This window comes from Amaranthus tricolor, chromosome 4, assembly GCF_026212465.1.
Source record: "Amaranthus tricolor cultivar Red isolate AtriRed21 chromosome 4, ASM2621246v1, whole genome shotgun sequence".
In the NCBI taxonomy this organism is placed as follows: Eukaryota; Viridiplantae; Streptophyta; class Magnoliopsida; order Caryophyllales; family Amaranthaceae; genus Amaranthus; species Amaranthus tricolor.
This window is the reverse complement of record NC_080050.1, coordinates 23,624,517-23,641,365: the sequence shown is the minus strand read 5'-3', so window position 1 is coordinate 23,641,365 and position 16,849 is coordinate 23,624,517. Positions and strand designations below refer to the sequence as shown.

Below are 16,849 nucleotides of genomic sequence, written 5' to 3'. Positions count from 1 at the left end.
ACCGAATCATAAATACTAATATCTTATTTCTTAAATATTTTTAGTTTAATGAAAATAAATTTATTAAAGTGTAAATAAGTCCAATTCGATATCAATAATATTTTAGAATTTTTAAAAGGTGAAGTAACTCAAGTATTTCGAGTGACTAACATGAATGATTTCAAAACTCAAATGCGACAAGGATATTAGCACATGATTTCATTTTGATTTTGAAATGTACACACATATATCATCCTAAATTTTCTAATTATATTCATATAAATTAAAAAAAAAAATAATTTGTATTGCACGAGCATATATACTAATTTGTAATAGATATCAACATTACTGAAATTATTATTGTTGTTATTATTATATGCGTACCTAATGTATAGATATTTACATTTTTTTTAAATTATTGTTTTTGTTATTGTACAAGATCTTGACATAATGGTATTCTTGCAATTGTTATTATTATTTACAAAATGTGTAATGGATCCTATTATTAGTATTTTGATAAAAAAAAATGATAATTCTAATAATAAAACAAGTTAATGACAAATGAGAGTAAAAATAAATAATGAAAATCATGCACAAAATGCAAGAACGGGGCATTTTAGGCTCTAACACTAAACGATGTGTATTGTCCCGTATTTTTTTTAATTCATCGCTCATTTTGCTTAATTTGGTGTTTGTTAAAGATTGAAGTTTTAGATTAAATTTTGAGATAGTTTTCTAGAAAATTAAAATATAATTTTTAGAAAAATAAAGTCAAATGAAAAAATTTGGAAAAATGGTATGAAGGGGTGGTAGTAAAATGAAAAATGTGATTACTAATAATATTGTTATAATATAAAAGTAATACCTTGAAAAATTATAATTTATCTTAAAAGTGATACAAAATAAGGTATTTCCCTAGCTTTAAAGTAATTCTCCCTCCATTTCCTCTTGATGTTTGATCTCATAAGAAATATTCACATGGATTAAAAATTATATATAATCATTAAAATGAAAATAATGATAGAGTATATATTGAAAATATTTTTACAAATTTATTTTTGTTATAGGTGGATAACATTTAGGGACCACTAACATTCATGTTGGAAACATTAAATGAGATGAGAAGAAATCCAATGGGTAAAAAGGGAATTTTATAAAAGCAAAGGAAACTTTTCTTCAAAATGTGTAAAAATTAGGGTTAAATATGATCAAAATTACACATTAGGGTTAAATATGATTAAAATTATAGAAAAAAAACAGAGAGATTCTTTTCGAGAACATAAATTGCAAAACCTTAAAATGACAAATGAAAAAAATCAAAAGAGAATAAAGAGAGTAGCACATTTAAAAAAATAAATTTATATAACAAAGTAAATTTAATTTGAAAAAAATTGACATTATGCTCCCTTTGTCCCATGAGCATGTCAACTTTTTAATTTTAATTCGTTCCTTTTAATTACAAACTTTTTTATTTTGAGTAATATTTTTATCATTTTTTTCAATCTTATCTTAACAACTTTAATTTCCTTATTTTCAATTTTTTTATTTTTATCTATATAATTTGAATGTCTCTATCATCACTTTCTCAATATTTGTGCAATTGTGTATTGTGGCAATATCATAAGGACAAAGGAAGTAGTGAAATGGAGTATATATTTATCAATTTTATTTATTTTACATTATTTTAAATTATAATAGTAGAGTTTTTCAACTTAAATAATCCAAAACGAGTGAAACGGAAAAATAATAAATGATCTTCTAGGATTTGTTTGTGAATTTTACTTGCGTCACTCACTAATAAAAGACACAAGAAATAACTTGAATAGCTGTAAACAAAATTTTAATTGCTTGACAATTAAGAAAAACTATTACTTCAATCCTAACCTCAATAGAAGGGAAAATTGTTAAAAATAAATTAATATTTGTTCAATCCGATGAAAATAAATTCAATTATTTTTTATTTTTAAACAACTTAACTATTCGCATAATTGTTAAATTCTTAATTGCTTGACTTAAAAAAAAATTTCAACATGATTATAAACAATAATTAATTTTTTTTTTAACAAATACATATAATAAATAATTTTATTTTTAAGAGATTAAATAAAAGTTGATTTGTTATCCACGATGTCCCCTCAATAGAACTTTAAAGATGGCAAACATTATAACAAACGATAACGACAAACTCATAAGAAAACAAGGAATATAAGACTAGAAGCCTATTACTCCTAATTTACATGGGTGAGTGTTTGAAAATATGTATATGGAATCAGACATTCAACGCATCATATATAGAAATACACATGATTAATCATTATGTAGCGCAACTTAAATATCATAATCAACAATAAGATACTCAATTAAAGCTTGTCTATAAGGTCAAGTAAACTTGCTAATAAAATTAGAGGAGAAAAATACTTATTTATTAAAAAGTATATATATTTACCACTTACAAAAAGATGAGACATCATTATTGTTTTAAATTAATCATCAATAGTTTGACTCTAATATATCCACTTTTGTGTTTGATACTTAATTTGAGCACTATCTTTCCCTTAAGTGAGTTTTTTAAAAACCTTGTTTATGATAATTATAAACATTCAAAATCATTTTTTAAATAAAATTTAAGTTAGAAATTCCCTCTCAAAAAAGGTATATGCTAAAAGAAGAAATATAAAATATTTTGGTTTAATATATAATTGGTCTAGAGCAACAAGATATATTGATTAGCATATAAGAAATTAGAAGTTTATACCAAATCTTCTCTAACTAAATTAGAATTGATCTTCATAAAAAATAAATTCGTTAAGGTAGCTAGGGCTCAACAAAGTTTGGTGTAAACCGCAAACTAAATCGGAATTTTAGTATTTGATCTGGTCTACGGTTTAAATGGTCTGATCTGTTTTTTTTTCAAAGTAAATTACGATTTATGGTCTGGTCTTGTTTTTTTATTTTTCAGACCAGACCGGACCGCAAACCGTACTATGATCAAAAATCATAATTTTGTAGTTAAAAAATTAAGTTGCTACCTAGATATTTTAAGATGTAGTTATTTTTATATAGCAATATATACTTGAATGATGTTGAAGCTATTAAATAATTACAAATTATTATATTTATTAATTGTAGGTATGAAATATTTGCATAAATACATGTATTAATTTGGATGAAAATATAAAAATAAAAAACCGTAGACCAGACCAGACTGGACCGTTGTAAAACGGTTTGGTCCGGTCCGATTCAAAAAATTTTCAGACCGGAATTTCTGATTTGGTCTGATTTTAGTGTCAGACCAGACCAAATCAGACCATGTTCACCTCTAAAGGTAGCTTTTGAAAATTAAGAGTTGAATTGAAAACTTAGAATTTAATTTTGAATTTCTAAATTATAAATTATAAATTCAAATTCATTGTTTGGAATCTTAGAATTTTTAATTCCATAACTACAAATCCTAAAGTTTATTTAGAATCATTGAGATTTTTAATTTCTAAATTTTAAATTCTAACATTAGTTGGCAAAAATGATGAATTACTTCTAAAATTCAATATTAACATTTGATTAAACATACCAATTCAAATACTTTTTTGGTAAAATTTAGTCGCTACATAACCTGATGACCCGATATTTATCCGACCTTGGAACTGAACCCGACTTAACTCGACTTCTAAATGAATTTAAAATAATGTAAAATCAATGTGGACACAAGATTCGATTTTAAACCAACTCGCAACACCTAACCCAAAATTGACTCGACGACCCGAATAAATACCTCTAAACGCAACATCTCTCATATACAACAACACGCTACCAATGCTACTATAAGAGATCCTGCCAAGAGACCCTCCCATAGAGATTAGTATAGCATATCGTGTCGCAATGCTATTCGCCAAGCTAAAATTTAAGAAAAAAGAAAAGTTTTTTATTTGAAAAAAAGGGAGAAAAGGGCATTCAACTAACAGTGTCTTCAAAGCCTTATAAAATGCCATACAATGTTCTGAAACCCAGCACATATGCTCCTGCCATTCCAGCACATACGAAAACTTATGGAAAAGCTTGGAAGTCTAGAGTTTGAAGGTGGTGCATAATTTTTACAATTGAAATGACAAGCCTTAGGCTGTCATTTTAGTATGGGGTATTTTAAAGAGGATTGGAATTGAATTGGAATCGGGCCAAATTCTAGAATTGAGTTTTATGACCTCCCAAACAAGTGAATTGAGGCAATTTAGAATTTACGAATCAAATGTTCATTCCCAAACACACCATAAAGAAAAATATAAGAAATAAAAAAAAATTTTAAATATGATTTATAAATAGGTAGTTTGAAGCTCTAATTCGGTGGGTCAACCACATAAATTTTTCTCCATCTAAAAAGTCAAGTGATCAGTTTTGTCGGTCCAAACACATTTAAACATGTCATCAACAATTTTTATTCATTCATCTTGACAGGAATAACAATGCACTAAATTAGATTACTAATAAAAATTAAGTTATTTGATCAAATAGTACCATTACTTTACTTCTTAATTTTTACAAGAATCTATTAAGTATGCATAATTATTTTAAATTAGAAATAAGTAAGAATTAATTAATAATATTTGGATAATAAAATATTACTCTTATATTTGTACCAAATTGTTTAATACTTGTATCCATTGGTAAAGGTTGAGCTTTTTTAACTATGAAGAAATAAGGAAAAGCATATACATATGTGTGGAAACATGTGATGTGACGAGGTTGGTGAAGAGATAAGATTGTTAAACGAAATAATTACTTTAAATAGTTAAGTTGGTAATTGTAATATCTAAATTGGTAAATTAAAAAGAATTAATTGTACCAAGTTGCATCAATGAATGAGTAGATTGCAACTTAATCTTAAATTAGTAATTATTTGTTTTTAAATAATTGCAACTTGCAAATTGTTATTAATAAAGTGCGTGTTTCTTTATAATGATTCGTACCTTGCATGTTTATTTGGACACACTACACATGAAACATCTATCCAAATAGGATTCGACATTTGGACAACCCCTTTTTTATTTTCCTATTTTGGAAACGTTATGACAAGTATAATTGCTACTCTTTTATGTGTAATCGAGAAAAGTTAGACAGTGAGAGAAATTTGTAAATAAGATAAAAAATTTAGTTTAGAAGTGTAAATAAAATTAACGAAAAAATTTAGATTATATTTAAAAATAGAAATTAGACAAATTTAATACGATAAAAAAACTAATTTTTTGGGCGACAGTCTCGTATGGCATTGATGTACACTATTTTAATGTGCATCTACCTTAAAAGTTATTAAAATAATAATTATTTTTATTTAACAAGTATAATCATATACAAGTATCGAGAAATACTTACTAATATTGCGTTGATGCACACTAAAATAGCATGAACCAAGTTGATACAAAAAATCTACTTTGGGTGAGAGGGAGGGAATACTTTATTTATTACCTATTCTTGTATGAGACGATTTCACCATTAAATACGCTTAATAAAGGCAAAGGACATTCTCAATATCCCGCACAAGGCAGGGTCCGAGTGGGAGGGTTCTCTTTTTCCTGAAAGATGCGGACAAATCATACCCGTTCTCTCAAGGAAGGAGTAAAGAGAGATGCGCGCAGTCAAGAAACCCCCAACTAATATACCCGCGCTCAATAGAGGTTGAACCCCAAAACTTCTGCTCCACATGCAGATACTCCATCCATTGAGCCACAAACGCATTTGGTCCATTCATTAAATACACCTAATACATGACTTAAATAGTCTGACAATCACAAATTATCAGCATGTGAACTTCTTATTTTGAGTTCGTCTCACCAAAAGACGGTCTCGGAGTAACTCTAATTTATATATATATATATATATATATATATATATATTATATTATAAAAGTATAATACTCCCACCGTTTCTTTTTGTTCTTCCCATCTACTTTTTGCGCAGTTTTTAATGCAAATTTTAAACGTTAATATCTCTAAATATACATAATAAAAATTATAAAAAATATATTATAAAGAAGTAGACATTAAGACGAATCTAATGAGAACTCACATGGATATATTTTATCTTTTAAATATGTGTTTAAAACATTAATTAAATTTCTCTCTTTAAGATGAAATATTTTAAATTGGGAAGAATATTTGAGAAGGGAGGGAGTATAAATTAATTCCCACGCGTCAGCAATCCATAAGATGGACGGTCTTCCATTCTTCCAAGTATTTTCACCTTAACAGTTATAGAGAGAGAATGAGAGGTTTGCCTGAGGTTTCCCAAACAATTTTAGAGATAGAAACAAAATTAAGAAATTGTTTTTCATTTTCTTTCTCTTTAAATAAAACTTTCCACAAATGGGCATGTGCTACGAATCAAGGACAATCCCAATTTGCTGCGATTCACGCCATTCTTCTCTCCACCTTTCTAAGCTCAGTGAGTTCTCTTTTCTCTCTCTACATTCTTCAAATCTTATTCATCAATTTTCAAATTAATTTTATAATTATATTATTAATCATAATTAATCATTCGATCTTTTCTAGTTGACCTAATAATCGATTTTGTTAGGTTAATTTCTAGGTTTAATTAATAATTTGAAGTAAATCATCAATCAATTAGTGTAAGATCAATGGGAAGAGGAAAGATCGTGATTAGAAGGATCGATAATTCAACGAGTAGACAAGTAACATTTTCGAAACGAAGAAATGGATTGTTGAAGAAAGCAAAGGAACTCGCTATTCTTTGCGATGCTGAAGTTGGAGTTATGATCTTTTCCAGTACTGGAAAACTTTATGATTTCTCTAATTCCAGGTACTTTTAATTACTTCTATTATTTTCCTTTTTTTTTTTTGTTTTATTTCATTTTACTTCTCTTTTTTTAAAAAAAAAAATTTGAGATTGTACTTAGTTGACTTTGAGAGAATTTTAGGACTGATTTAATTTCAGTGGTATATTTCTAGTCATTTTTTGCATTATTTTTATAAATGTGTTAAGTAAACGTATATTTCTGTCAAATTTGGGACTCACCATGAAATAACAACGTTCTTGGTTTATATACATAAACAAACTAGGGTTTGTAAAAAGCCTCATCATTTGACCTAACTATAGATTATTAGTCTTAAAATTGGTATACATGCGATTCAATCCTTGCCATTTAATGTTGATGAAATTGAGTGGGAGATCTCTTTTACTACCTCCGTTTCATTGTACTTTGTATTATTTTGGCTTTACATTAGTATAAGAAAGATGATTAGTTTTGTAAAAAAAAAATGATTAGTTGATAATAAAATATTATTATTGTCCTTAAATAATGACAGAAATATAAGAGTTAGTTTGATATATAAAATATGAATGAAGTACAAGTAAATATGGCATTTATAATTACTTTATGACATACATAATAATGACTAATGTATATATACGCAAGTATTGTAAAGCAAATGAAAAATAAAAGTGTCAGATATCAAATATTACAGAATGGAGAAAGTATTAAAGGCTATTATTGTAATAGTAGTGTATGCATATAATGAGATATAAGGATTAGTGTTTTTAAATTAGTAGGATGGGAAAGTAGATTCAACTCCAAAAATAATTGAGGAAATTAAAATAACTGAACTAGAAAAAAAGCAAGCAGATTACAGATTAAGTATTTTAAACATAAATCATATTTACGGAGCAATTCACATATTAATACAGGTAAACCTTATGATGGATGAGCTAAACTTTATCTATATATATATATATATATATATATATATATATATATATATATATATATATATAATCATCACAAAATGACTGACTGGAATAGCTATATGCAGCATCTTTCTTAAAACATTTATGATGACTTGGTTATTTATATCTTTTCAAAAAAAAAAATAAAAATTTGGCTATTTATGTGTATTTGTTATGTATAACATGTATGTTTAGTCCCTTTAGTGAAGTTTAGCAACTGCTATAATTTTGGAAATACAAACCTTAAATTTTCATATCATGTAATAAACACCTCTTTCATTCACCTAAATTGAGAACATAACAGCCAGTCCGGTATATATATTTACATACTCTACAAATATGAAGAATTTCTTCTGTTAAATTTCCTCGATCTGCAATTTACCTACCTTCTTTCTCTTCCTTTCCTTTTTAATATCTAAAGAAAGAAAAATTTTGACCTTGAAATTTTTTCTCACCTTTTGTTTTATCTATTTCTTCCCTTGCAAAGATAGCGTAAGAGCATCTATTTTAATGATTTAATTTTAGATCACATGACCAAATTAGTACAAAAGTATTATTATTGATGATCCAATATTAGGTGGGTTGGGAAAAAGATTGGCAATTTTGGTCATCACGTGTGACCCGTTCCATTGAATGGTCACTCTAATTTTTTTCACCCATTTTGCCACATGTCAAGTATTGATTGGAGGATAAATCAGCAAATTCTTCTCCTGATACAGCCTTGCCCACTGTTCCACATATTTCCTTCTTATTGGATGATAAAAAATAGCCATTTATTTGTTTTAATGGCTATTTTCTTAATTGATTAGAATTTTTTTTAAAAAAATTATACTAATGGTTATATTTTTTTGAGATCTATAAAATAAGATCAATTTTGATTTTTTTTTTTACATAAATTCATATTTACCTATTTTCTTTTTTATTTTCCTACATACTATTTTTTTTGGTTAAAAACACAAAAAATCATCTTAAATATCTCAAAAAAAATGGATTCAAATAAAAAATGATCTTAAATTAAATTTATTATAATTAAATAAAAAATTATATTAAGTTTGTACATGAGAATGTTACTATGAAAAAAATTAAAAATAAATATATATAAATTAAGAGAAAGAAAGTATAGTTGAATAGATAAAAAGTAAGAGATATAAGATGATGATCTTTTAAAAGAGATCATTGTTAATAAGATTAGGTTGAAAGATGAACTTTTAAGAAAGAGAAAAATTATAAAAGAGTGTGATGACCTTTTTTTAAGGTCACCATTAAAGATGCTCTAAGAGTGAAAGGAAAATGAGGAAATCAAATGCTTTGTGTTTTTATTCGCAACAAAGAAAAATAGAGTGTTTTTCCTAATTGGGGTTGAAAAATAAAAAAATTCCAACTTTGGTGTTTCGTAAAACTTAATTTCCAAAATGGTGTTCATATAATTAATTAGTTTTATTAAGCTACAATTTTTTTGATTTGGTAATTCCAAACCTGCAAGAGGATGTTTTATCAAGCAAATTTATGTGTTAAAAAAATTCAAAAAAATCTCACAAGTCTTACAGAAAGAGCCAAATGTCCAAACAATACTTCAACATACAACCAAAAATATGAATCAAGTTCAATAGTCAAAATCAATAAAGATGTTTGTCGAAACTACTATCCTTGATTTGCAAATTGGTTGAGATTGTTATAGAACTTGTGTAACTTTACCATGACTAAAACCATAAAGACATGTCAAGCAAAAATTCACATTTACCATTATCAAATTCAACAGACATTCTCTAAAAATATATATAACAGTTTAACAAACTTGCAATGTGCAAGGCTAACTCTAAATGAATATAGCATTATCCTTGTGATATGTTGTTAATAAAAAAAGAGATTCAAACTTTGATAAAAAAAAAAAAAATAGCAATTTGATGTGAATGCTACCATTTTCTTCGTTTACTGTCAATCACAATAAACTGTGAGTGCATTAACAATGGATTATAAAGTGTAGTAGCAATCACCTTTTACTGACAATTGAGGAATTGCATATCAAAGTCCATTGGTAAGACTAACAAAGTAAACATCAACATCGCATAGTAATATTTGTATTGATAGATTGGCTAACAAATTAAATATCAACATAACATATTTTGATATTCTTATTGACATAGCATAGTAACATCAACCGTTTACCGTAGAGCCGATTGACAGATTTGTGATTATACAAGTCATTCAATAATATTCTTATTCATTGAGATCCAAAAATATAAGACAATAATAAATACAAGACAAATAACATCATGACTACAATTTATTAAGTTAATTGTTAGAATAGGATTTTCAAACCAAATATTTTAGCTTAGTAAAACTCCATACCTATAAGAACACTATTTTGGGAATTAAGTTTTAGAGAACACCAAAATTGTAATTTTTTTTTATTTTCCAACACCTATTAGCCAAATCAGAAAAATACAACTAGCTAGACTTAAATAATTATTGAAGAAAATCAAAACAAAGGTACGTAAATAAATGGAAAGTATAATTTCACTACTTTCTATTCTAATGCAAAGAATAATTGCCGCACAAATACACACCGAATAATCTTTAAAAATGTAATTATATATTAGAGTATATATATAACATATTATGTATTTTTTACATTTCTAGTCTAAAGGACTCTCATAAAAGGACATATTACTATGTTAAAGTATATAATATATCCTAAGACTCAACTATTAGTATAAAATTCTAATTGAATTGGTTTCTTGACAAAAGCCAAGGTAATTTAACAACTATTAGATTTTGTTTGTGACTTCAAACATTTTATGCTTGCACGAACTTTTACTTCTATCACGGATACGCTTAATCGGAGTTTTTAAAACTTTAAAGACAAATGATTGATCGTGATCAGAATAACAACGACCTCAACATTAATTACCGCAACTCATAATCAATTTTTTCCTCTTCTCACTTCTCTTTTATGTCACATTTTTTTATCCCAATACCTTACTTGAATGTGACCATATCTCTTACAATGATTTGCTTTCCATTATTGTGAAAAAAGCACATTTAAAAATCAAAGCTTTGTCTTTTCCTTTTTCACATGAATTGGAAATCCTATATTCATGGTCTAATTAAAAGGGAATTTATTGACTCATCAAAACTTTTTGAGGACATATATTTTTTTTCTCCTCTATTACTGCAACAACACGAGCAAAATTATTGTTATGACTTTAAAAATTTACACAAAGTTGAGTCAATAGTAATTACACTACATGACCTCATTTGAATCACTATACCGGACACTGTTAACAGATAACTAATTTCCTTTGTTTCATAGAAACTGTCACTCCTATACCTTGTTGCATTGTTGATAATCCAAAGAAGATTTTTTTTCCACTTAAAAGTTGATATTAAAGACTGCAAATCTGTGTCTCCATTAACTGAAATATTTTTATTTTTGAAAATGTTTTATCTCCTAATTTTTAGTGTTTTTTTTAGAGTTTGACTTACACATGTTTGGACAGAATAATAGGATGGAAATGAAAGGGACTGAAGGGAAATGGAGGGACAAGAAAGGAAGGGATGAGAAACGGAAAGAGATAATTTATATGTTTGGTTAGGAGGAAAATTGATACTATTTTTGGATAATAATTTTAAAGAGAAAAGAAAGGGAAAGAAAGGGAAGGAAAGGGAAGAAAGGGAAGGGAAGGAAGGGAAGGGAAAGAAGGGAAGAAAAATGAAAGAGAAATAGCTCTTATTTGTATAAGAGGGAATGGAAGAAAAAGGAAGGAAAATGAGAGTTTCCTTTCAAATCTTTTCAACTTTTAAGAAATTGAAAACCTTAACAAAAAGTATCCATCAAATCCTTTCAATTATTTTCCCTCATTCCTTTTCTCCCATTTCTTTATCTAAACAAGAGATACTTCCTCTCTCTAAATCCCTCCCCCTCTTTACTCTCTATTTCCGTCCATCCAAACACACCCTAAAGGAAGAGAAAAGAAATGGAGAAAATAAAGTTTTGCCCTTAAAATCATGAAAGGGAATGATATAGTTTCATTCAAAGTAGAACGCAAAATAATAAAAGTCATTTTAATTATTTTGATAGTTAATATACTCTTTTTCCTTTCAAATCTTTCAAAATTGAAAAGATATGACTATTAACAAAAATAAAATACTAAACCCCTTCAAATCTCCTCAAATCCCATCCTTTCAAATCCTCCTCCTTTAAAATTGTTATCCAAACAAAAGAAAACTCATCTCTCTAAATTTCTCCCATTTTTTTCTTTCCAAATTCCTCATTCAAACATAGTGTTAGGTATGTTTGATGGAAGGAAATTAAGAAAAAGGAAGGGAAGGAGGGATTTAGATGGATGAGGAATCTCTTATATGGATAACAAAAGGGGAGGGAAGGGATTTGAAAGTATTGAAAAGATGATTTTTGTCAAGTTATCAATTTTTTCAAAGTTTGGAAAGTCCGAAGAGAAAATTCATCTCCTTTCTTTCTTTTCCGTTCCTTCCTAAATAAACATGAATTACTTCCATTTCTCTTTATTTCTTTTCCCTTCCCTTCCCTCCCTTCCCTTTTGTTCTCCTTTATTTTCTTTTTAAAGTTGTTATCCAAACATAGTATTAATCTCACCCACTCAAATTAGATGCTATAATACTAAGTTGGATAAATTTGCTGAGAATCAATCAATACAATATACTATTGAACAAACAACTTGAGACGCGTGTCATACTGTCATTAAAAATTTTTCCGCATTTTTCTTATTATTGACATGAAAACTTTTAATATTTGATTTGATATTTAGAGAAATAATTAACTCATTAAACACATGTAATATTTATTGATTGACTATAACTAATTAACTATATGTGATGATCTATTGAAATACTACATTTCTTTATATAAACCAAAAAAATAATATACATGAAATCTTTATTTTAACATAATAAATCATCATACTCCTATAATGAATAAGCTAATTAATTGGGCTATTTTTTCAACTAAATCCTCCCTCTTATCTATCATAGTTGAAGACATTTTAAGTTTATTTGTCTCAATTATTAATAATTACTATGAGTATATGTTTTAATATTGTTGTATAATAAATTATTTTAAAGATTAATAATTATGTTTATGTTGTAAATATCAAAACTTGACTGAATTATTCAGAAATATCAAAACAAACATCCTTGAACAAATAAATGTAAAGCATGATTCTCAGTATCTTATTTTCATGCATAGTATAATTAACACACTAAACCATTAAAAACAATATCCATAAAATCCATACAAATGCACCTTACATTGAATTATTTCATTCCACAATTGAAATATCACAAGAAATATAGTTCAAATAAATTTATACTTAGCTTTTTAAGTGTATAACTAAATCTTTGAAAGATGTGATAGTTTGAAAATAATTACAAATCACTTGACTATAATACTCTCACCTTTCTTTTTTTCATCCTGTTTACTTTTTTTTCATAATTGTCAAAGCAATTTTTTAGCCTCAAATCCTTAATATCTAAATACACATCATAAAAATTTTAAAACAATATATTACGACATATCTAACATTTCATATGAATATATTTTATCTTTTGTATATCTCACGAAAACTTTAATTAAATTTTTATTTCTTAAAATCTAACATTTGAAATTAAATGAATATGAGATGGAAGAATATAAAAAAGTAGCACATATTTCCTAGAGTCAATTACACTAATTAAAACTAGCCCTATCATGAGTCAAGAGACGTAATAACTTGTATATTAGTCATTAGAGATTGAATTCTGGTTATTGTCTAATTATTGTGCCTCTACAATTTTAACCTATCAAATAACATCAAAGTTATAAAAAGCTTTGGGGTGTTTCATTTAAAATACTCTCTAACGCAAGAAATTTGAGGCACTTTTTTAATCTTGAACCTCAAATTTGTCTTTTTCTTAATTTTTGGAAATAATTCATTGATTTTCATTTATACATTTAAAATTGTTTTTTTCATCTTACTTATACATTTCTCTTACTAGTTCAGTATCTTACATAAGGCACATGGTTCTATATTTTCATGGCTGCCCCAAAAAATAAAGAAAAAGAGCTTTGCTATGAACTGCCACATGCCAGGCTACTGAGTACTGAGTACTGACTGAAAGTACTGAAACACAACTATCAAAAAGAATTGGGTGTGTCATGCAGGTTGATTCTATTATTGTCGGAAAATCCTATAGAACCTAACAAATTACTTCCGTATTTTGTGTAAATTAAGAAAAGAAAAAGTAAAGACGTAAAATTGTTTGAAAGGAATTTCTAGATATGAAAATGTAAATTAAGTGAAATAAATTTATTAGAGTTATGAAAATTAAAGAATTAGTTGGAATGAAATGAAATAAACCCTAACAAATATATTTAATTTGAATTTTTCGAATGAATTATCGACTGATACAAAATATTTGAAATTTGCGACAAATCTCCTACTAGATGAGAATTATTTATAATTTCTAACTATTTATTAAATTTTCAACTGCCACTTGATTAGCTGATATTTTATCGAAATTCAAAATTGAAGAAAAGTAAGTTTTTTTCCTTTATTTTCGAGTAATTATTGACTATTATTTTGACTAAAAAGTTGGTTAAAAAACTAAAAGTTTACATGGTAACCTTGAGGTTTTGGGTTTTTCACGTAGTAACCAAAACTTTTAAAAAATACACGCGGTAATTCTGAAGTTTACCAAATTGTTCCATCGTGACTTTTTTGCATATAAAATATTAGCAAACGTTAATTTTGAAGCTTAAAATGCTGTTGTACACCTATTTATGCGACTCACCATTTTAAATTTCATCTGTTTTAATCTTTTTCCCCAAAACATAAACCCTAACTCTACCATTTTTCATCCAAATCACTTTTTTTCCCCAAATTCAAATGTGACTTGAACTGGTGATTTGGATGAAATGGTAGAATTAGGTTTTATGTTTTGGGGGGAAAAAGTTGAAACTGATGGAATTTAAAATAGTAAGTCGTATAAATAGGCGTGCAATAACCTTTAAGCTTCGAAATTAACATTGGCTAACGTTTTATGTGCAAAAAAAGTCACGGTGGAACAATTTGGTAAATCTCAGAGTTACTGCGTGGATTTTTTAAAAGTTTTGGTTACCACGTGGAAAACCCAAAACCTTAGGGTTAACACGTAGAATTTCATTTTAATTTTTAAACATTTTAATAAGCTTTGGAAATTTTTTTTTAATAAGTTTGAGAAAATTCATGCGATTAACATTATAGTAATACAAAAAAATACGAAAATAATACAACTAATGATATACTAATACGATTTATACTTTATTTATACGACTAATACTATATTAATTTGAGTAATTCTACACTTTATACTACACTTATATGACTAACATATTACACTAATACGACTAATATTATATGTACTAATATGACTAATACTATACTAGTACGACTAATTCTATACTAATACAGTACTTCAAATAATATGATATCTAGTGTATTCCGCTCATTGAAACCCTTGGTTCGAAAAAGGTTAAAAATATACTAAAACTACACTAATACGACAAATAATACACTAACACTAAACTAATACGATTAAAAATATACTAACATATACTAATACGAGTAATATTATATTAACACGACTAATAATATACAAATACCATACGTACTAATAAGAGTCATAATGAACTAATTAAACGAGTAATACTATAATAATATTACACCAATACGAGTAATACTAAACTAATACAATTAATATTACACTAATATAACTAGTATTATATTATTACGACTAATAATAAAATAATACCACTACTGTTATACTAATACTTTAATGATTGTCTTTATAAACAAAATTTTGATAACAAAAAATTAATGTACTAATAAATTTTGTTGTGTGGTTGTCTTTGTTGTGTGATATCTTTGTTGTTAAAATTTAATTTACAAAAATAATGTATTAATACTTATAATAATAAATTAATACACGTACACTAATGAACAAAATTTACTAATAAATTTTGTTGTGTAATTGTCTTTGTTGCTTGAGGTCTGGAGTTAGAGGAAAATTAGTTCCGGAAACAGGTTTTGAAAACGGGTTAGTGGGCTATCTTGATTTGGAAATAAAGATTATAATTCACAATAAAACCTCACTTAAATAACATAAAAAGCATAAGTTTTTGAAAATTTGTAAATAATACTCTTAATTATTGTTCATTGATTTAAAATAACCCTAAACTATTATTAAACTTTATATACTCTAAATAAATGTTAGGATATTTAACCTTATATACTCTTAACTATTGCTCATTGACTTAAAATGCTCAATATTTGAGATATATAAAGTTATATAATAATTAAAAATATTTTGAATCAATAAGCAATAGTCAAGAATAATATAAATTTTCTTAAGCGTTTTAGTAGTTATTTGTATCAAAAAGCTTAAAGTAAAATGTGAAGACGTGAGCTCTCCTTGAATTTGCAAGTGTTGTGATCTCTTGTATTCTTTAGAAACTTTGAACATTTAATAGTGCTTCAACACAAGCTTCCATACTTCACCATTACGATGCCAATTCAGTTCGAATACGACCAGATTCAAGCGATTTAATCAGAGAAAAGAAATATTCGATGCTAAATCTTATTATATAGTTTGAGTCCAATTTAGAGATGAATCAGAGTTGAACCTTATAAAAAATTCATTACTCCGGCCCAACGCCGATTCCTAACCTACTCATACTTCGACTTCGACTCAACACCCGCATCCAAATTCATATATAAGCCAATTTTTTAATTTGAACAAATATGAACTTCATATTAAAAATAAAGTTATAATAAGTTTATTCAAACCAAATTTGCGAACTTGGCATCTAAATAGATTTCAAATTCAAGTAAAAAGTTTAAGCTTGATTTGTGTTCATATCAAGTCAACTTCACAAAAATTATGTTTTTATATCAGTAAATAATATAATACTCAAAGTTTCAAACACAATTTCTGGTTTCATAATTGAATATTAAAAGAGAAATCGGGAGAATTATAGCCAAGGTACGTCGTTAAAAACGTGAATTTAATTTAAATAAAAATTAACTCTCAGAATCAGATCATAGAATTCAATCGTAGAATTGAATAGTTCAAAATTTTTGCAAAAATA

The 16,849-nt window shown here is 26.7% G+C and overlaps 1 protein-coding gene across 1 annotated transcript in view; it reads left to right on the top strand.

The window, feature by feature from the left end:
• The first annotated feature begins 6,182 nt into the window (after positions 1-6,182).
• LOC130811498 (MADS-box transcription factor 23-like) overlaps positions 6,183-16,849 on the top strand; it is a 25,477-nt gene continuing 14,810 nt past the window's right edge. The window contains exons 1-2 of the mRNA XM_057677818.1: positions 6,183-6,408; positions 6,541-6,783. Of these exons, the coding sequence (XP_057533801.1) occupies positions 6,602-6,783 (182 nt within the window). The 5' untranslated portion in view covers positions 6,183-6,408; positions 6,541-6,601. The remainder of the gene's footprint in view (positions 6,409-6,540; positions 6,784-16,849) is intronic.